Here is an 18078-nt window from a genome sequence, read left to right as displayed (position 1 = left end):
TCTGTTCTGGATTTTTAAAGGCCATTTCTTGCAGTGTACCTGTCCGGTGAGAAAGACCAGAATGTCTCCTGGAGGCTGTGTGACATGGATCTGCAGCACAGACACTACACATGCTTCCATGTAGTCCGCCTCTGGAGCCTAGCAGTTCAAAAACTCAACATTAACTCATGATTTTTTTTTTAAATTAAAAGAAGCACAAACACTTGAAATTCCTCGCAATTGCTAATAGCGGACTCACTTTAGTGTAGAAGATGTCTACAGGGTACCTCCTACCAGGAATCCTGAAGACGGGCGCGTCGTCAAAGAAGGTGGAGAAACGCTCTGTGTCTAGAGTGGCGCTGGCCACCAGAACTTTCAGGTCGGGTCGGAACCTGGCGATGTCTTTGATCAAGCCGAACAGGATGTCCGTGTGAAGGGTTCGCTCGTGAGCCTCATCAACAATGATCACACTGATATGAGAAACGGGATGTGTGAAACTGTTGTTTCGAATGATCACTGCTCGCGTAATGATTAATGATTCTGATGATGATGCTTACCTGTAGCTGGCGAGGTCAGGCTCAGTGAGAAACTCTCGAAGCAGCATGCCATCTGTCATGTATTTGACAACCGTCCTCTCAGACGTGCAGTCCTCAAAACGGATACTGTAGCCCACCTGAAAATTTCCCCAAAAAGTAATAATGTAATAATAATAATAATAACCAATTTTCTTTTTTCTGCTTTTTTTTCTTGGCTTACCTCGTTACCAAGCTTAACGCTCATTTCCTCTGCCACCCGGGCCGCCACTGACATGGCTGCCACTCTGCGAGGTTGTGTGCATCCTATCTTCATTCCTCCCTTAGTGAAACCCTGAGGAAAAGATACATAACTGTTAAAATGGTGTTTCTTTCCCTTATCAGAGACTGTGCATAGAATATAAAGTACACCCATTTATAAGATGCACCTCCCAGATTTCATAAAATCTAAAAAAAAAAAAAAAAAAAAAGGGAGCTAGAGACGCACCAAACTATAAGCTGCAGTTTTAATATAGGATATTTCAATAGAGACAACACAGAAAAAATGGGGTTAGTAATTGTAATTAGTAGTAATTGATTAATCCACCAATTAGTTTGTTTGAATAATCGAGGAATCTGATTAGGAACTGTCTTCGTTTTTAAAAGAAAAAAGGCTCTTACTCCAGAAGTCTTTTAAGAGTTTACTTACGATCACAATGAGAACATCAATTACACACGGAGCACAATGATGCTCTGCCAGGCAGCGCTTTACCAGTTAAATGTTAGATTTTACCTTTTCAAGAACATATTCGCACACGAGAGTGCCCGCCTGCCCTCCCCCGCTTCAGGATGTAGACAGCTGTGTAACTTTACTTATGAAATTTAGATAACACTTTTACAGTAATAAAGCTTAAGCTATATATCAACATCTGGGAAGCATATGTTGGGAAACAATTCCTTGACAGGAACATTTAATGCGCTGCAGAATAAATTTTAGGAGATCTAAAAACTTGCTAAGTTGAACTTTCAAAAGAGCGTGAAATGCAAATACTAAATAAAATTCCTGAGTGTTGTTTCAACTATGCAAAACTGCACTTTCATTTCACATTCTTTTAAAAATAAATTAGAATACCTGAGCATTAGAGGAGTTCCAAAAAAATGATTATTAAATGCATCACGATTCGACACGTGACGATTCGATTACAATTCATAAAGGTTCAAAAATGATGATTTTCCCACATAACTTTATGAGAGCCGCTCATAGCGGAACGAAATTCAAGACACGTCTGCCGCCTGGACACCTTTAACGGACCCACGCGTGTTATAGTGGATGCTGCCTGTAACTGAGTGAGGGATTTACTCCTTTTCAAAAGACTGGAAAATAAATTTGTGTATGAGACAGGCAGGCAAAAGGCGCGACATGCGACCGCACAGTTATTTCTTTAGAGCAAGAGGGGAAGAGAGATAGTTCGTTGCTCATTGTCTTTCAGATGTCCAGCTGTAGTTTCAAGTCATGTCAATTAAAAAAATGTCCTGAGTGTGTTGCTAAGACCTGTGTGCGTCTATAAGAGGCGAGTACACGAACCCTCTTGTACTGTTTAGCCTTTATTGTTGTTTTTAAGGTGTTAATAGTTAGCGCTGAGCACTAAGCTAATTAGCTAATTTGCTAACGTGTATTTATTTCATATGCAGAACATGTAAAACCATGATTAAGTACAGCGGTAACACTACAAACATGCAAAATAGTACAGATATCTGTGAAAACAAAGTATATTGGTTAAAAGAAGTCTTATTTCTCAAGACACTTTGTTTCCAGAAAATGTGGAATTCATTCCACCTGTGTAAATTTTATTGTATTGTTGAGAGAAATAAGCACTCTCTTTAAAATGGTTAATGTTTTTGCACTTTCCTGTAAAAATAAATAAATAAAAAAGCAGCTTAAGGGCAGCTTTTTGTTGTATGGGCATGTTTCCATCGTTCCTGTTGAACCATTAGGAAATTTGTCTACTTCATTAATTAGTAATGCACGATGCATCGATAATCGTGATAACCGTGGTCATCGTCAATACAGTGATCATCGTTCAAGAATCGAATCGTAGCCCCCTGAATCGTAATCGAATCGAATTGTGGGGTGCCTAAGATGGCACACCCTACTGAGCATAGCCTTAAACGGTATAAACAAATTAATAGACTAGGATCGAAGTACAACAAAAGTAAGATTGGATAACGTGCATAGCAAACGTCCGCTAGCTTAAATGCTATAAAATGCTAACTTTTTGTTTTTACAATGCTCTTAATAAGTCGTTCAAACACATATTCCCACAAAAAACAGCTAAATATATCTCCAAACAAAATTACGAATGCATAAACAATCGTGTTAGCTCAAACAAAAACTTACAAACTTATGTTGGTCCTAACAGGGAGCAGCTGGATCCAGCCATGTTAACCCTTGTGCAGTATTGCGCCAAATCATATTGGCGAATGTCATATTCACTGTTGCCACGAGAGGGCAGTGTATCCACCCAAATCAATAAATCTACATGCAAACACTTTCAAAATTACAATGCCACTCTAATTGACTCCTCGTAGCAGCAAATTTTGAGTCAAAGCTATAATCCAAATTACTCGAGTTCATCGATTAATCGTTGCAGCACTAAATTGTTTAATCTAAAATATGTTTATTAATCAGCCACTTGTTGCATCCTCCTCATTCATATCCAGCCAAAGACTTTAACAACTTACTCACACTGGTGTGTTCACAGCCAGTCTTTAAATCCCCATGGAACTCGGGGCTAACAGCTGCTAGCGCTAGCCCTATCATTGAAAGCTTAGTCGTAGCACAATGTGGATGTTCGTTCTTTTGAAATCTGCATTAACTTGTTGTTCTGTTATGGCATCAGACGTTGGACGGAAAATTCGACAATAAAATTCTCATAGTGCCTAATAAACTAGGCCAGCAGCATGCCAGCATATGCTTCGTCTTCACAAACTGTGTATATCCTTTAAATCCATTTTATTTTTTTAGGGCTGTCAAACGATTAAAATTTTTAATCGAGTTAATCACAGCTTAAAAATTAATTAATTGCAATTAATTGCAATTCAAACCATCTCTAAAATATGCCATATTTTTCTGTAAATTATTGTTGGAATGGAAAGATAAGACACATCACGGATATATACATTCAACATACTGTACATAAGTACTGTATTTGTTTATTATCACAATAAATCAACAAGATGGCATTAACATTATTAACATTCTGTTAAAGGGATCCACAGATAGAAAGACTTGTAGTTCTTAAAAGATAAATGTTAGCACAATTTATAGTAATTTTATATAAAAACACCTCTCAATGTTTTCGTTTTAATAAAATCTGTAAAATTTTTAATCAAGAAATCAACTAGCTGCTCGCCATTGTTGACGTCGCCGAGCGGTGACGTCACAAAAAAAATTAAAAAATAAAATAAAATTTAATTTAAAAAAAAAACGGTGTCTTTAACTACGTAAGGTAGTGATTGAAATACACCACAAGGTGTCAATGGCGAGTTTTAAATAACTTAGAAATCAAGCCAATGAATGTGTTTTGTCACTCGACTGACGCCGTAGTTCCCTGATTACTGGGTCCATCCATTCCATTATATTTCACGGTCATTTGAGTGCTGGCTTCGCAACATACGAGACCTCTGGTAGTTTGTATATTGTGACTAAATATTGCCATCCAGTGTATTTGTTGAGCTAAATTAAATGTTTGATAGAGTTTGACCAAATTCTGAGTAAGTTTTATGTGTACTTTGCACAGCTATTTTGATTAGGAAAGCCAGTTCTCTTTGCATTGGTGTTTAACTGTGTGAGATTAGGGCCTCATTAATACAGATTGAAGCGCTTTTCTTTTTGTGAACATTTTTTTTTTTTTTTGAAGCGATAGAAATATTTTTGTTGTGCTTTCACTAAATGATACTTATGTTTGTTGTGAAGGAGCTGCCGAAGCTTATGCCAATTAACGGCGCGGTCCAATGAACGCCAGTGTCCACTCGCCTTTCTCTGCCTCTTAGCTCTCAATGTGCAAAAAACGGCGTCATTGCAATCTGTTTGAGGCAATGCATGAGCGGGTCACTCCGCACATGCGTTAAATGCGTCAAATAATTTAACGGAATTATTCAAAAAAATTACCGTCCGTTAACGCGATAAATTTGACAGCACTAATTTTTTTTAAACTAATAAATTCCCCTTGTTAAATGGTAATTTACTCACCTTCTTACAAATGTAGCCTCGGGAAAGGTATCACTTGGAAAAGAAGCTAATGGAGCGTCGGAAAATGAACTATGAGGACGCTCTGCTAAAACTTGGAAACTCATAGTGTTGTTGGATATTGGAATATTCGCACAAATTGGTAGAGACCGTGAACGCACCCAAAGTAATAAAGTCACAATGACGCGCTATGCCTCTAAGCAAAATGATTGAAACTATGATGCAAGTTAGCGTTTAAAAATCCATAAATTAGCTGATTTGTTTTTAAAGTGAAAGAAAAAAGGAGTGCCTTTTTGTTGGAAAAAAATATCAAGTAATACAACACTCACGTCCTCCACAAGGTACTGCGGTATCTGCGTAGTCTTGCCCGAGCCCGTTTCTCCCTCAATAACAAGCACTTGATGCTCATGGATAGCGGCCAGCAGGTCATCTCGGTAGGGGTAGATGGGAAGGCTTCGTCTGACCTCCTGAATGGACTGCTTCTTCAGCTCCGATTGGGACAACGTCGGAGTGTCGTCCTTAAATTGGATTCAATCGCCAAAAATAAGCCTTTTAACAATTGGATTTGAAAACATGCGTGTTCCAAATAAATCACCATTTCGGTCATTGTCCCCTTCATAGTGATGGCTGTGCTGACAAACTCGATCATCTCGTCCTCTTCCAGGATGAGCTGGTACTTCTCCTGTTGGCGCTTCATGCCCTGCTCACGCTCTTTCTTGGCACCAAAGCTGAGCGAGGCCGTCTTCAGCCGCTCCTCCTCCCAGCGGCCCTGCTCACCACCTAGCTCCATGGGCGCCTCCTCCTCTAACTCCAAATCCTTTTGAGGCACCTCCTGGACGGACACAGCCGAGGCTACTTTGGCACGCTGTCACTTTCTTTCCTAGAGTGGGTCACGTACTGTACCTTCCTCCTGATCTCCTCCGGCATATAGTATCGGTTCTTCCGCTCCTCTTGCTCCTTTGCTCCGGCCTTCTTGTAGTCTTTGGCAAGGTCTCGCAGCGTGCGCTTGTACTCCAGCTCCCTCTTCTCACGCGCCGTCATGTCATCAGAGGCAAACAGGTACTCCTCATCGATGATCTCTGCCTCAAGGTCTTCCAGTTTCTCCTCCTCGCGCTTCTTCAGGTATTCGCGGCGAGACTGCTTTCTCAGCTCGGGCAACTGGTCAGGGAGGAATTCAAAAAAGCTTGTCGGACTTGGGAACCGTTTTTTATTGTGTCTATTTTAGTGCTGCAACGATTAATCGATTAACTCGAGTAGGGCTGCAGCTATCGATTATTTTAGTAGTCGATTAATCGATGAACTAGTTAGTTCGAATAATCGAGTAATCGGAACATAAAAAATTAAAATGCCTGAGCTGTGCCTCAAGTGGTATAAAAAAAATTAATAAATAAAAATCTAAGTACAACAAAAGAACAACAACAACAACTTGCTTAGCAAAAGTCCGCTAGCTTAAATACTATAAAATGCTAACGTTTTTTTTTTAATGGTCTTAACAAATGGTTCAGGCAATATACCTATAAACTAAATTACGAATGTATTACAAAACATTAGCTCAAACAAAAACTTAGCTTACGTTGGTATTAACAGGGAGCAGCTGGATTTAGCTATGTGAAATGAGGCAGATCAGGGGGCAGTGTATCCACCCTAATCAATAAAACAAAATGCAAACACTTTAAAAATCAACCATTACAAAGCCACTTTAGACAAATACTCGAAGCAACAAAATTAAATTTGATTTTTTTTTTTCTCATCGAATACTGGAGTTAATCGATTAATCGTTGCAGCACCAAACTCGAGTATTCGATTAGGAAAAAAAGATTCATCTTAAATTTTGCGACTTCGAGTATTCGTTTAATTAAAGTGGCGTTGTAATGGTTTAATTTGAAAGTGTTTAGATCTAGTACTGATTTGGGTGGATACACTCTAGTCTGCCTCATTTCACATGGTTGAATCCAGCCTCTCAATGTTAAGTTTTTGTTTGAGCTAATGTTTTTAATGCATTCGTAATTTAGTTTATAGGTATATTTAGCCGTTTTTTGTGGGAATGTGTTTCTGAACCATTTGTTAAGAGCATTGTGGGGGAAAAAAACGTTAGCGTTTTAATAGCATTTAAGCTCGCTGACTTTGGCTATGTAAGTTAGCCAATTGTTCTTTTGTTGTACATAGATCCTAATTTATCTCTTTTTATACAGTTTGAGGCTCAGCTCAGGTATTTTAATTTTTCATGTTCCTTACCCGATTACTCGAACTAACTAGTTCATCGATTAATCGACTACTAAAATAATCGATAGCTGCAGCCCTAGTCTATTTAACCCACCATGTTCCTCTTATCATCTTCAGCCAACTTGAGTCGTTTCTGCGCCTCCTCGTAAGCCTGAAACAGAAAAACAAAATGTAAGGGTCAAGAGGAATTGGTCTTTAGTGGGGGATCGCAACCCATCACCTTTTTATCGGTCCTTTCTGCGATATTTCTCGTCTTGTCTTTGTCCCTCTGTTTGACTCGCTCAGCAAAAGCATCTCGTTCCTCAATATCGTGCAATCGCTCTCGCTCCTCCTTTTCCCACTCCTCTTCTTCCTCATCCTCTTTCTTGACAGTTCCAGCGTCGGCTTGGCTCGACCTGGCCCGGCTGTAGGGATAGAAATGCAAAATTGGAGCCACAATTTTTTTTTTTTTTAAATTCAGACTATAAAGCGGTAATTTTTTTCCTTCCCTTTGATGTTGATGGGGGAAAATATTACGTGCCTTAACATTAGCACATTATGTATGATTGCCTCTGTGACCTAGATGCCCTAACATTAGCACATTCACCCTCGGTCCCATAGTTAGAAGGGAATCTCACGAGATAACTTGTTTTGCACCATAGTATTGTTTTATTACATGCCTGGGTCCCATAGTTACACGCCTGGGTCCCATAGCAAAAGGGAATCTCATGAGATAACTTGTTTTGCACCCATAATATTTACCATTTGTTGCATCTGTTGCAGCACAGCTCATTTGTCCCATGTGAAAAGCCCTTTTTCAAAGGGGCTGAACCAAAAGTAGCTTTAATGTTTGTCATTGGGCAGGGCCGCGCCGCTCGGAGACGGAGGTTGGCCTCTCCGCCTCCATGGGGACGCGTCCCTACAAAAACCGGACATTTCCGGGCGACCCGTGAAGTCCGCTGGTGGATTAGACGTATGGATCGCCCAGCTCTGTCCTTTTGCCGCTTTACCTGAGTGTTGGCTTCCCGCTCATTTGTCACGGTAAGCGATTTTCATTGCTAAGGGACATCTTGTTGTGCTGTAACGGTAACGCGGGGATTCTGGGATTGACAAACTCAAATCTAGCGTCATCGTTAGCATTTGTTATGCTTGTTTGCTTGCTCTTGTAGGATTGTAATCAATAAATCTCATTTATTCTGCATTTTCTAATCAATAAACATCGTCTATTGAGCAAAAGTGTGCTGGTTACTGAACCTGGAAATTTCGCAAAACAGATGTACTGTACTAGCGCCACTGTTCCATTATCCAATCACACTGATATTTAGCCGTTTTTTGTGGGAATATATGCTTGAACCATTTGTTAAGAGCATTGTTTAAAAAAAAAAAAGAAGAAAAAGTTAGCATTTTATACCATTTAAGATAGCCGACTTCTGCTATTCCTAAGATTCCTCATGCTGCTGTGGAATCTTTGTTGTACATACAGTATGTCCAAAACTGTGTCAATGTTTACACTGGGTACTGAAGGGTATTTATTTTATGGGTTTTGCACTTTACCAACTTAGCTGCATGAGCTGTATGGATGCTCCAAACAAAGTTTTGTTGTGCTTTTTGTAACAATGACAAGAAATATTCTGAATCTGAATCTATGTAAGTTAGCCAATTGTTCTTTTGTTGTACTTAGATCCTCATTAATTTTTTTATACCATTTGAGGTTCACCTCAGGTATTTTAATTTTTTATGTACCTCATCCGATTACTCGATTATTCGATAATCGATAGCTGCAGCCCTACTAAAAACAGATATCTACTGTTTGCTACAACTAAGCTGCTATGCTGACAGCAGTTAGCACCGAATTATTAACCCTTTATTGGGCAAGTTACTGTTATTGGTAATTAAAAGAAGAAAAATTATCAAAAATTTTATCATTGTTAATCCTTATTGTATTTCTTTATTATTTCATATATCATTTTAATAAATACATTAATATATTAATACAATGTTAATAAAAGGAAAATTAAAATTCATAAAAACAGAAATATACTACAGTTGGGGGCAAATAACAATCTAAAGTTGATATATATTAGTGCTGCAGTGATTAATCGATTAACTCGAGTATTCGATTAGAAAAAAAATATTTGAATTAAATTTTGTTGCTTCGAGTATTCGCTTAAAGTGGCGTTGTAATGGTTTATTTTGAAAGTGTTTACATTTAGTTTTATTGATTATGATGGATACACTGCCCTTTGGTCTGCCTCTTTTCACATGGCTGAATCCAACTGCTCCCTGTTGAGACCAACATATGTTTGAACTAATGTTTTTTAATGCATCCATAACTTAGTTTGTAGGTATATTTAGCCGTTTTTTGTGGGAATATGTGAACCATTTTTCAATGAGCATTGTAAAAAAAACTTTTGGATTTTATTGCATTTAAGCGAGCAGACTTTCTATGCAAGTTAGCCAATTGTTCTTTTGTTGTACATAGATCCTCTTTTTTTTTTTAATTTACACCGTTTGAGGCTCAGCTCAGGTATTTTAATTTTTCATGTTCCTTATCCGATTACTCGATTATTCGAACTAACTAGTCCATCGATTAATCGACTACTAAAATATTCGATAGCTGGAGCCTAATATACTGGGTATATATATATATTTTTTCTTAGTATATAGCTGATTGCCTGCCATTGACTGTGCATGATGTCCAGTTCATTTAAAATGGGAAGACTGGCTGTGAATGCTAATGTTTTAGTGTAATTGTGCAGCGATCATTCACTGACAGTCTCTCCAATGGCAGTCAATGAGTTAAATGATGGTTAACCCTTTAACACCTAAGCCTATTTTGGCCGAATTTGCATGCATTTGATCTTGCCTTTATATTTCAAAGAAAAAATTGTTCACAATGCCCAAGTTGGGTCCCTTTTTTTCAGGACATCTTGAACTTCATGTCCAAACTGTTGTTTTCTTCACTGACCAATTATAATCCACATTTTGGACCCAAAAAGACAAAAAAATCCCAAAATATTTTTTCAAAATTTGTAATGTTGGTGTCCCATTGACAACCAAACATGCTCGGCCAACCGTTTTGAAGCTTGATAATATTAATTCAACTTGTTAGGATAAACATTCAACAGAAAAAAAAAGATGGAATAGTTTTATGTTTGACTATTCAACACAAACAGCGGGTATGGTCATAGGCTTTTTTGGCCTTTACACATACAATGGTCAAAACAGGTTATATACTGTGCAAAATAGTGAGAGAAAAAAATTATATATATCATCTAACACAAAAAAGGTTTGGAGGATATCTCTTTGTGAAGTTAGGTATTATACCCATCACCTTATCTAAAGTTTACGTACATGCAATCAAGCTTCTCGAACATACTGGACTGTCTCAGAAAATTAGAATACACAATATTCTAATTTCCAGTACATCTATATAAAAATTGAAAAGATTCATAGTGAAGAAAAAAAAATATAACATTGAAAAAAAGTATTTTCAAAAATATTGACAGGTAGTTCAGTTCAATTCAATTCAATTTTTTCAGGCATGTGACCCGATAAAGTTTTTTTTGTTTTTTTTTGCGCACTCAATAAAGTTTGTTTTTGAACAGGTCACTGAGCTGCGTCACATACAACGTCACACAGCCTACTCTTCTGCCGTTTGAGCGCTGCTATCACTTCTACTCGCCGAGGTGCCGACCAATCCGAGGAAAACAACGACAAATGCAGCTCATCCTATTCCTTGAGTTGATGAAAAAATGCATTAGCTTGCGCTAAATTTAGTTTTCGATTCATTCTGCCCGTTTCAAAGTCGCTCGCGCAATCCAACCGGTGTTCATGCCTCCTTTTCCTTAGTTGGCACCTAGCTCGGCAATTTATTTAAAATGTTCACATTCGGTTCGTCCTTCTTGACATCACAACGGATCTTGGGATATGTAGTCTTTTGTGCTGCTTTCGGTTTTGAAAAAGGACAAGAAATGATGGAAATATGGAGATACATACAGTGCCTTGCAAAAGTATTCGGCCCCCTTGAACCTTGCAACCTTTCGCCACATTTCAGGCTTCAAACATAAAGATATAAAATTTTAATTTTTTGTCAAGAATCAACAACAAGTGGGACACAATCATGAAGTGGAACAAAATTTATTGGATAATTTAAACTTTTTTAAGAAATAAAAAACTGAAAAGTGGGACGTGCAATATTATTCGGCCCCCTTGCGTTAATACTTTGTAGCGCCACCTTTTGCTCCAATTGCAGCTGCAAGTCGCTTGGGGTATGTTTCTATCAGTTTTGCACATCGAGAGACTGACATTCTTGCCCATTCTTCCTTGCTAAACAGCTCGAGCTCAGTGAGGTTGGATGGAGAGTGTTTGTGAACAGCAGTCTTCAGCTCTTTCCACAGGTTCTCGATTGCATTCAGGTCTGGACTTTGACTTGGCCATTCTAACAACTGGATACGTTTATTTTTGAACCATTCCATTGTAGATTTGGCTTTATGTTTTGGATCATTGTCCTGTTGGAAGATCAATCTCCATCCCAGTCTCAGGTCTTGTGCAGATACCAACTGGTTTTCTTCCAGAATGTTCCTGTATTTGGCTGCATCCATCTTCCCGTCAATTTTAACCATCTACCCTGTCCCTGCTGAAGAAAAGCAGGCCCAAACCATGATGCTGCCACCACCATGTTTGACAGTGGGGATGGTGTGTTCAGGGTGATGAGCTGTGTTGCTTTTACGCCAAACATATCGTTTTGCATTGTGGCCAAAAAGTTCAATTTTGGTTTCATCTGACCAGAGCACCTTCTTCCACATGTTTGGTGTGTCTCCCAGGTGGCTTGTGGCAAACTTTAAACAAAACTTTTTATGGATATCTTTGAGAAATGGCTTTCTTCTTGCCACTCTTCCATAAAGGCCAGATTTGTGCAGTGTACGACTGATTGTTTTCCTATGGACAGACTCTCCCACCTCAGCTGTAGATCTCTGCAGTTCATCCAGAGTGATCATGGGCCTCTAGGCTGCATCTCTGATCAGTTTTCTCCTTGTTTGAGAAGAAAGTTTGGAAGGACGGTCGGGTCTTGGTAGATTTGCAGTGGTCTGATGCTCCTTCCATTTCAATATGATGGCTTGCACAGTGCTCCTTGAGATGTTTAAAGGTTGGGAAATCTTTTTGTATCCAAATCCGGCTTTAAACTTCTCCACAACAGTATCTCGGACCTGCCTGGTGTGTTCCTTGGTTTTCATAATGCTCTCTGCACTTTAAACAGAACCCTGAGACTATCACAGAGCAGGTGCATTTATACGGAGACTTGATTACACACAGGTGGATTCTATTTATCATCATCGGTCATTTAAGATGACATTGGATCATTCAGAGATCCTCACTGAACTTCTGGAGTGAGTTTGCTGCACTGAAAGTAAAGGGGCCGAATAATATTGCACGCCCCACTTTTCAGTTTTTTATTTGTTAAAAAAGTTTAAATTATCCAATAAATGTTGTTCCACTTCACGATTGTGTCCCACTTGTTGTTGATTCTTGACAAAAAATTAAATTTCATATCTTTATGTTTGAAGCCTGAAATGTGGCGAAAGGTTGCAAGATTCAAGGGGGCCGAATACTTTTGCAAGGCACTGTACATGGTACATGCAGCGCTTTAATGCATATTTATGAGTCCAATAAAACTATAAAACTCAAATGGAATTATCTCCCGTTTTTCTTGGTCAATTGACTTCAAATAAAAACTGACGTGGACATCAACTTCCGCACTTTCAAATGAGACCAACCAGCGGCACGTGGGTGACGTAATTACAGCGTGACGAAGCTTCAAAGACGACATGCGTAAACGCGTCGCAGCCGACACGTTCGGTGTTAAAGGGTTAAAGTGATTTAAGGAGGACTCCTATCAGCTTCAGGGAAACAAATCAAGGTCAAGTGGATTATATTTGTTGTTCTTGGAAACTGTCGCGACGTAGTTTTTAAAGTCAAGTGCTTTGATGGTTTCAAACTGGCTGTGAAACACACCAGTGGGACTTGAGACACTGTTAGGCTGCAATCGAATGAGGACGAGGGAATACAACTTGTTCATAATGTTAACTTGGTTAATACAGAGATTTTTATATGCTTATCTGCATTTTCTCCACACTGATTTCAGGCAAAACCAATGCCAAAATATCAAACACATTTTTGGGGAATTGGATTGAAATACTTTTTGAACCCTAATATGGATTACCTCACAGGCACTTCTTCCTCACTGGACGACTCGCTCTCCTTCTTCTGACGGATGTTCTTCCTCTTGCTCCCTCTGTCCTTGTCTTTGCTCTTCTTTTTATTTCCCCGTTTCTCTGCAACACAGTCCTCGGCACTGTCGCTGTCCTCCAGTAAAGTATATGTGCGATTCTTCCTGTCCATTTCAATGGCCTGGCGTTCAATCATCCGGGAGGCTTTCTCCACGACCTGCTTTCGAGGAATCTGCGATACATGCACAGTATTTATAAAAAAAAAAAAAAAAAATTTAATTAAAAATTTAAAAAAAGAGACAATCAACAGTTGAAAGGCTACCAAAAAAAAAAAAAAAAAAAAAAAAAAAAAAGACATTTTGGACACTTTTTAGAACAACAATGTCTTAAAAGTGCCTGTGACAGGATAAGAAAAAAAAAAGGCTTAAATGGCATTATCATGTGAAATAAAATCATATTTTGAGGAAATTCAACTATATACAACAATTTGGCAAAGCGCAGCGGACGAAAAATTTGTTTTAATCTGCTGTTTAGCCCCGTCTGTCATTATAGCGCTCTAGGGTCCCCAGCTGGAGGATGACTTTGGCAGGGTCACCGTTTCAGCTGGTTCAGAATCCAGCCCATTGTGGGGGACGATTCAGAATGAGCAAAATTGTGACAGAGAGCAGCAAAATATAACTGTTTCAATCTCTCCTATATTTTTACAGGATATTCTTTTTATCAAAGTATTTTTCCCCAATTGCTAAATAAATAGTATGGTCATGACAAATAACAGTCTTGTGCTAAATGGAATATGAAATATTCAAAATGCATTTATTCAGTACAACACAGCAAAATTATTGCATAATGGTCAAAACTGTCGACTTCTTGTACCTCCCGAACGGTATTTTATGCCACTAGAGTTAGTCAGGCATTCGTCACTTCCCCGCCCCGGCTTCGGAGACGGAGGAAAGAGCGTAAACAAAACAGGAGGTGTGACAGCTTCCCGAGATTCTAACCCAAACTGAGCGGCGTTTCCAAGCCTTTTCCTCGCCTTTTGAAAATGAAAAATCACACAAAACTACCCCAACTCATGTCACACAAGGCGGCGGGGTTGATTGTGTTCACCGATCGGACAGCCCACAGCGGCGAGCAAGTTACAGCTCGTCGTGCTCGTCGCCGGAGAGAGAAGGGGAAAACTCCGAAAACGAAAAATCACACAAAACTACCCCACCTCATTTCACACACGGCGGCGGGTTTGATTATCTTCAACGATCGGCCAGCCCACAGCAGCGAGCAAGTTACGGCTCGTCGTTCTGCTGCACCCCGGCAGGGAAGAAGGGGAAATGCCAAATGTAAACAAAACATAAGCAGTACTATCACCCAAAAAATGCAAGCCACCTCCTGATTAAAACGTGATCATGATGACAGTATTTGACATAATATACAACACGAAGCTTATTCACTTCCTTGTCTATCCAATGGTTCCTCGGTTGTCAGACTTGTTTTGACCATCACAGTGAGCAATGTTTTTTTGGAAATCCAAAAAGCCTTACACCACTCTTCCTGGTATAGCAACAAAAGCCTGCAGCACATTGGGTGGGCATGACGCCAAAAATAAACGAATCCGCAAAATCGGATGATTCCGCAGTCCTTCTGCATGCTATAAAGGTAATGGCTGTCTTGTAAAGATAACCTCTACCGCTGACGTCACATTCGCCTTCTTGCTCAACCCAAAAATGAAGCCGGAAGTCACTCATTTTCATGGCACGGGATTCAAAAAATTGGAATAAATATATAGATCGCTTCCACACACATCCAAGCAGTATTTTATTCAGCAGCATAAAATACCGCGTATAATATGAAATAAACATGCTTTTTTTGTGTCACAGGCACTTTAAATGATTACCTGGCAATCATAATAGTTGGTGATTGATTTCAAAATTCATTACCGTATTTTTCGGACTACAAGTCGCTCCTGAGTATAAGTCGCACCAGCCATAAAATGCCCAACGAAGAGGAAAAAAAAACATATAAGTCGCACCAGAGTATAAGTAGCATTTTTGGGAGAAATTTACTTGATAAAATACAACACATAGAACAGACATGTCATCTTGAAAGGCAATTTAATATAAAAATACAATAGAGAACAACATGCTGAATAAGTGTACAGTGCATGAACAACGAAATGCGAATATACTGTCCTCACCAGGACGCTACGGCTCAGTCCTGGCTATTCAGCGGGCTAAACTCCCAAATAGCCACGTTTACATGCTGACTTTTATTCATACCGATTCAAATCATTCCGAATGGAAATTTCACATCAGCTGTTTACATGTCACTTCATCTATTCCGATCCAGCGTTTACATGTGACTGCTTTTATTCCGAAAGGACGTTTGACAACTGCCGTCTGACATGCGCAGATTAATCAAAACAAAGCGTCACGTTGCAAAACATGGAGATCGATCGTCAGATCAGCTGCTGTTTTAACTTTTCGAGTGGAAACAAAACTTCAGAATGATACGCCGTTCATTTAAAAAGTTGTGTGGGTGCACTGTGTGTGTGCTTGGAAGCCATGTTGCAAGTGACGTTACTTACGTCACCAAGTAACGTCACCACGTCAGTACGGAGCATGCGCAGAAAGAACGCAACCAGACACCATTCCGCTTCCCTGTTTACATGATATAATTTTACTTCTAATCGGTTTGGGAAAAGGAATATTCCACCCCTGTGAATCGGAATGAAATTCCATTCGGTTTGGGCCTGTTCATTCCGAATGAGGTGTTTATATGGAACACATTTATTCGGTTTGAACAAATATTCCGATTGTAATTGGAATATTTGGCTCCATGTAAACGTGGCAATAGACGATGCTGGACGTCCGTATGATTTGCTGAATCAATTTCGTCCTCGATACCAAACAGGTTCGCATCAACGTAAATAAATGATAATTAGGTGCTTTTACAACAATGACACAAACGGTTAGCATGCGTTCGCTAGCATTAGCACATCATTCAAACAACCACACATCTGGCTCTAAGTGTCCGATCGCGGGTGGAAAACACACAACAACAACAGAAAAGATGATACACACAGGTGTTGCCTCTGTAGAGATATTTTACAAGCATAAGCAATGAACGTAGGTTCGCAGCCGTGTTTTTCTCTCGCTAACTCGCCCACTCACTCAGAGCTACATAGCTGTCGGTCTTCATGTGGCTTGTGATCGCTCTTCTTCACGTAAACAAGTGTGACTGCGCCCCCACGTGGGCGTGAAAGCGCCACAAACTAAAAGCATGCATTTCAATATAAAAAAGTCAATAATACAATTGAACACACATTGCCAAAGGTAGAACGGGAACGTGGCCCTAGCTATTACAGATAACTATAGCATAAAGAACATGCTAACAAGTTTACCAAACCATCAGTATCACTGAAAAACACCAAAATAACATGTGAAATGATATCGTAATGTCATAATTTCACACATAAGTCGCTCCTGAGTATAAGTCGCACCCCCAGCTAAACTATAAAAAAAACTGCGACTTATAGTCCGAAAAATACGGTAGTTACTCGATTAATGGTGTCAACACGGTCTCAAAATTCTCGAATTTGCTCCGCACACACCTTCTCAAACAGCTCATGGGCAAAGGCGGTGACGCTTTGGTCGATGTCGATGGTGCCCGTCTGCTGAAGCCGGGCAACAAAGTCTTGGGAGCTACTCGCCTTGCGGGCAGTGCCGATCATGAACTGCGCCACATATCGGTCGCTCAGGCCCAGGATGTCATGCAGCCTGTCATTAACCCACTGCTCCAGGTTGGCCATGGTATCTGCCAAGTTAAAATGCATTAAAAACAACACAATTTTAAAAGTGAATTCAGAACACACCATCTGAGAGTGGGGGAAAAATGAACAGGCAACACCCTCAAAAAACAAAAAGTCATAAAGATATGAATCAAAAACATTTGCATTGCAATAGGAGTGCAATAGCTTATAATAAGATGGTTGTAATGACTAAATAGTTGTGAAAAGACCTGCTAATATGTCAAACTTTCATGGACCGCACTCAATTATTCTTTACGAATTGTTTTTACAGCCAAAACTTTTTTTTTTAATCCACACACGCCAACCGGACTCGCTACAATATATCGTAATATTATGCGCATTATAATTGTCAGGAAAACGACAATAATTGTATACTTACCGCTTCTGACAACCTTGTTATGTTGCAAAAATTAGGGACTAACAGCTAACTCACTGTTAGAAGCTAGATAAGTACGTCCATATGCACCACCGCTTTAGGCGGTGACTAAATAAGAACGTTTTCAAGTTTTTCGCGTGGACAAATGTACATTTTACACTGCAAGCAACTATGAATATGAAAAATTAAAGCGATAAATGGTCTACTATTTGTGAAGCTAATGTCGATCCATGCATGTCCCATGAAGATATTCAGGCAGCAGAAGAAGAAAACAGGGGAACAACGGAGGCAGAGTGTGAGTGCCTCCCCGTGGAAATTGACGGAATTACAACAGTAGCGATCATTGCCATAAATGATAAACATATTAATAAAAATAACAAAATATGTTGTTAAAAAAACTTCCTAAAATGTTTTTATGCTAAAACAACGATAATATATTCTGAAAACATATGGCTTTATTTAAATGATTAAGTGATTCTAATGTAACGAAATAATATGGCTGGAGTGGCAAAATCGAAAAGATACACCATTTAATAAATAATTAAAAGTGCCATTTGATATGTTATTTTAGCATTTCTTCTTTTGTTTCAGTATTTATTTCAATATTCATGTAGACCAGTGTTGTTTTCGTCAACGAATTTTTCTTTTTTATGACGATGACAAGACGACAAGCTAAAAACGTGTTTTGGGAGACTAAAACATAACTAGACTAATGCCAGGTTCCGTCT

General features: G+C 39.1%; 1 protein-coding gene across 1 annotated transcript in view; it reads right to left on the bottom strand.

Annotated features, from left to right (window-relative positions):
* Positions 1-17624, bottom strand: part of dhx16 (DEAH (Asp-Glu-Ala-His) box polypeptide 16) — a 28806-nt gene extending 11182 nt beyond the window's left edge. Inside the window, exons 1-12 of the mRNA XM_057835191.1 lie at positions 17354-17624; positions 16777-16979; positions 13166-13404; positions 7184-7367; positions 7058-7114; positions 5644-5898; positions 5336-5572; positions 5070-5258; positions 736-846; positions 537-652; positions 239-449; positions 40-138 (exon numbers count right to left, since the gene is read on the bottom strand). Coding sequence (XP_057691174.1) covers positions 40-138; positions 239-449; positions 537-652; positions 736-846; positions 5070-5258; positions 5336-5572; positions 5644-5898; positions 7058-7114; positions 7184-7367; positions 13166-13404; positions 16777-16974 — 1896 coding nt within the window. The 5' untranslated portion in view covers positions 16975-16979; positions 17354-17624. The remainder of the gene's footprint in view (positions 1-39; positions 139-238; positions 450-536; positions 653-735; positions 847-5069; positions 5259-5335; positions 5573-5643; positions 5899-7057; positions 7115-7183; positions 7368-13165; positions 13405-16776; positions 16980-17353) is intronic.
* Positions 17625-18078: the final 454 nt, after the last annotated feature.

The sequence above is a fragment of the Corythoichthys intestinalis genome, chromosome 4, assembly GCF_030265065.1.
Source record: "Corythoichthys intestinalis isolate RoL2023-P3 chromosome 4, ASM3026506v1, whole genome shotgun sequence".
Taxonomy (NCBI): Eukaryota; Metazoa; Chordata; class Actinopteri; order Syngnathiformes; family Syngnathidae; genus Corythoichthys; species Corythoichthys intestinalis.
The sequence above is the reverse complement of the archived record's forward strand: the minus strand, read 5'-3'. Positions and strand labels throughout refer to the sequence as shown.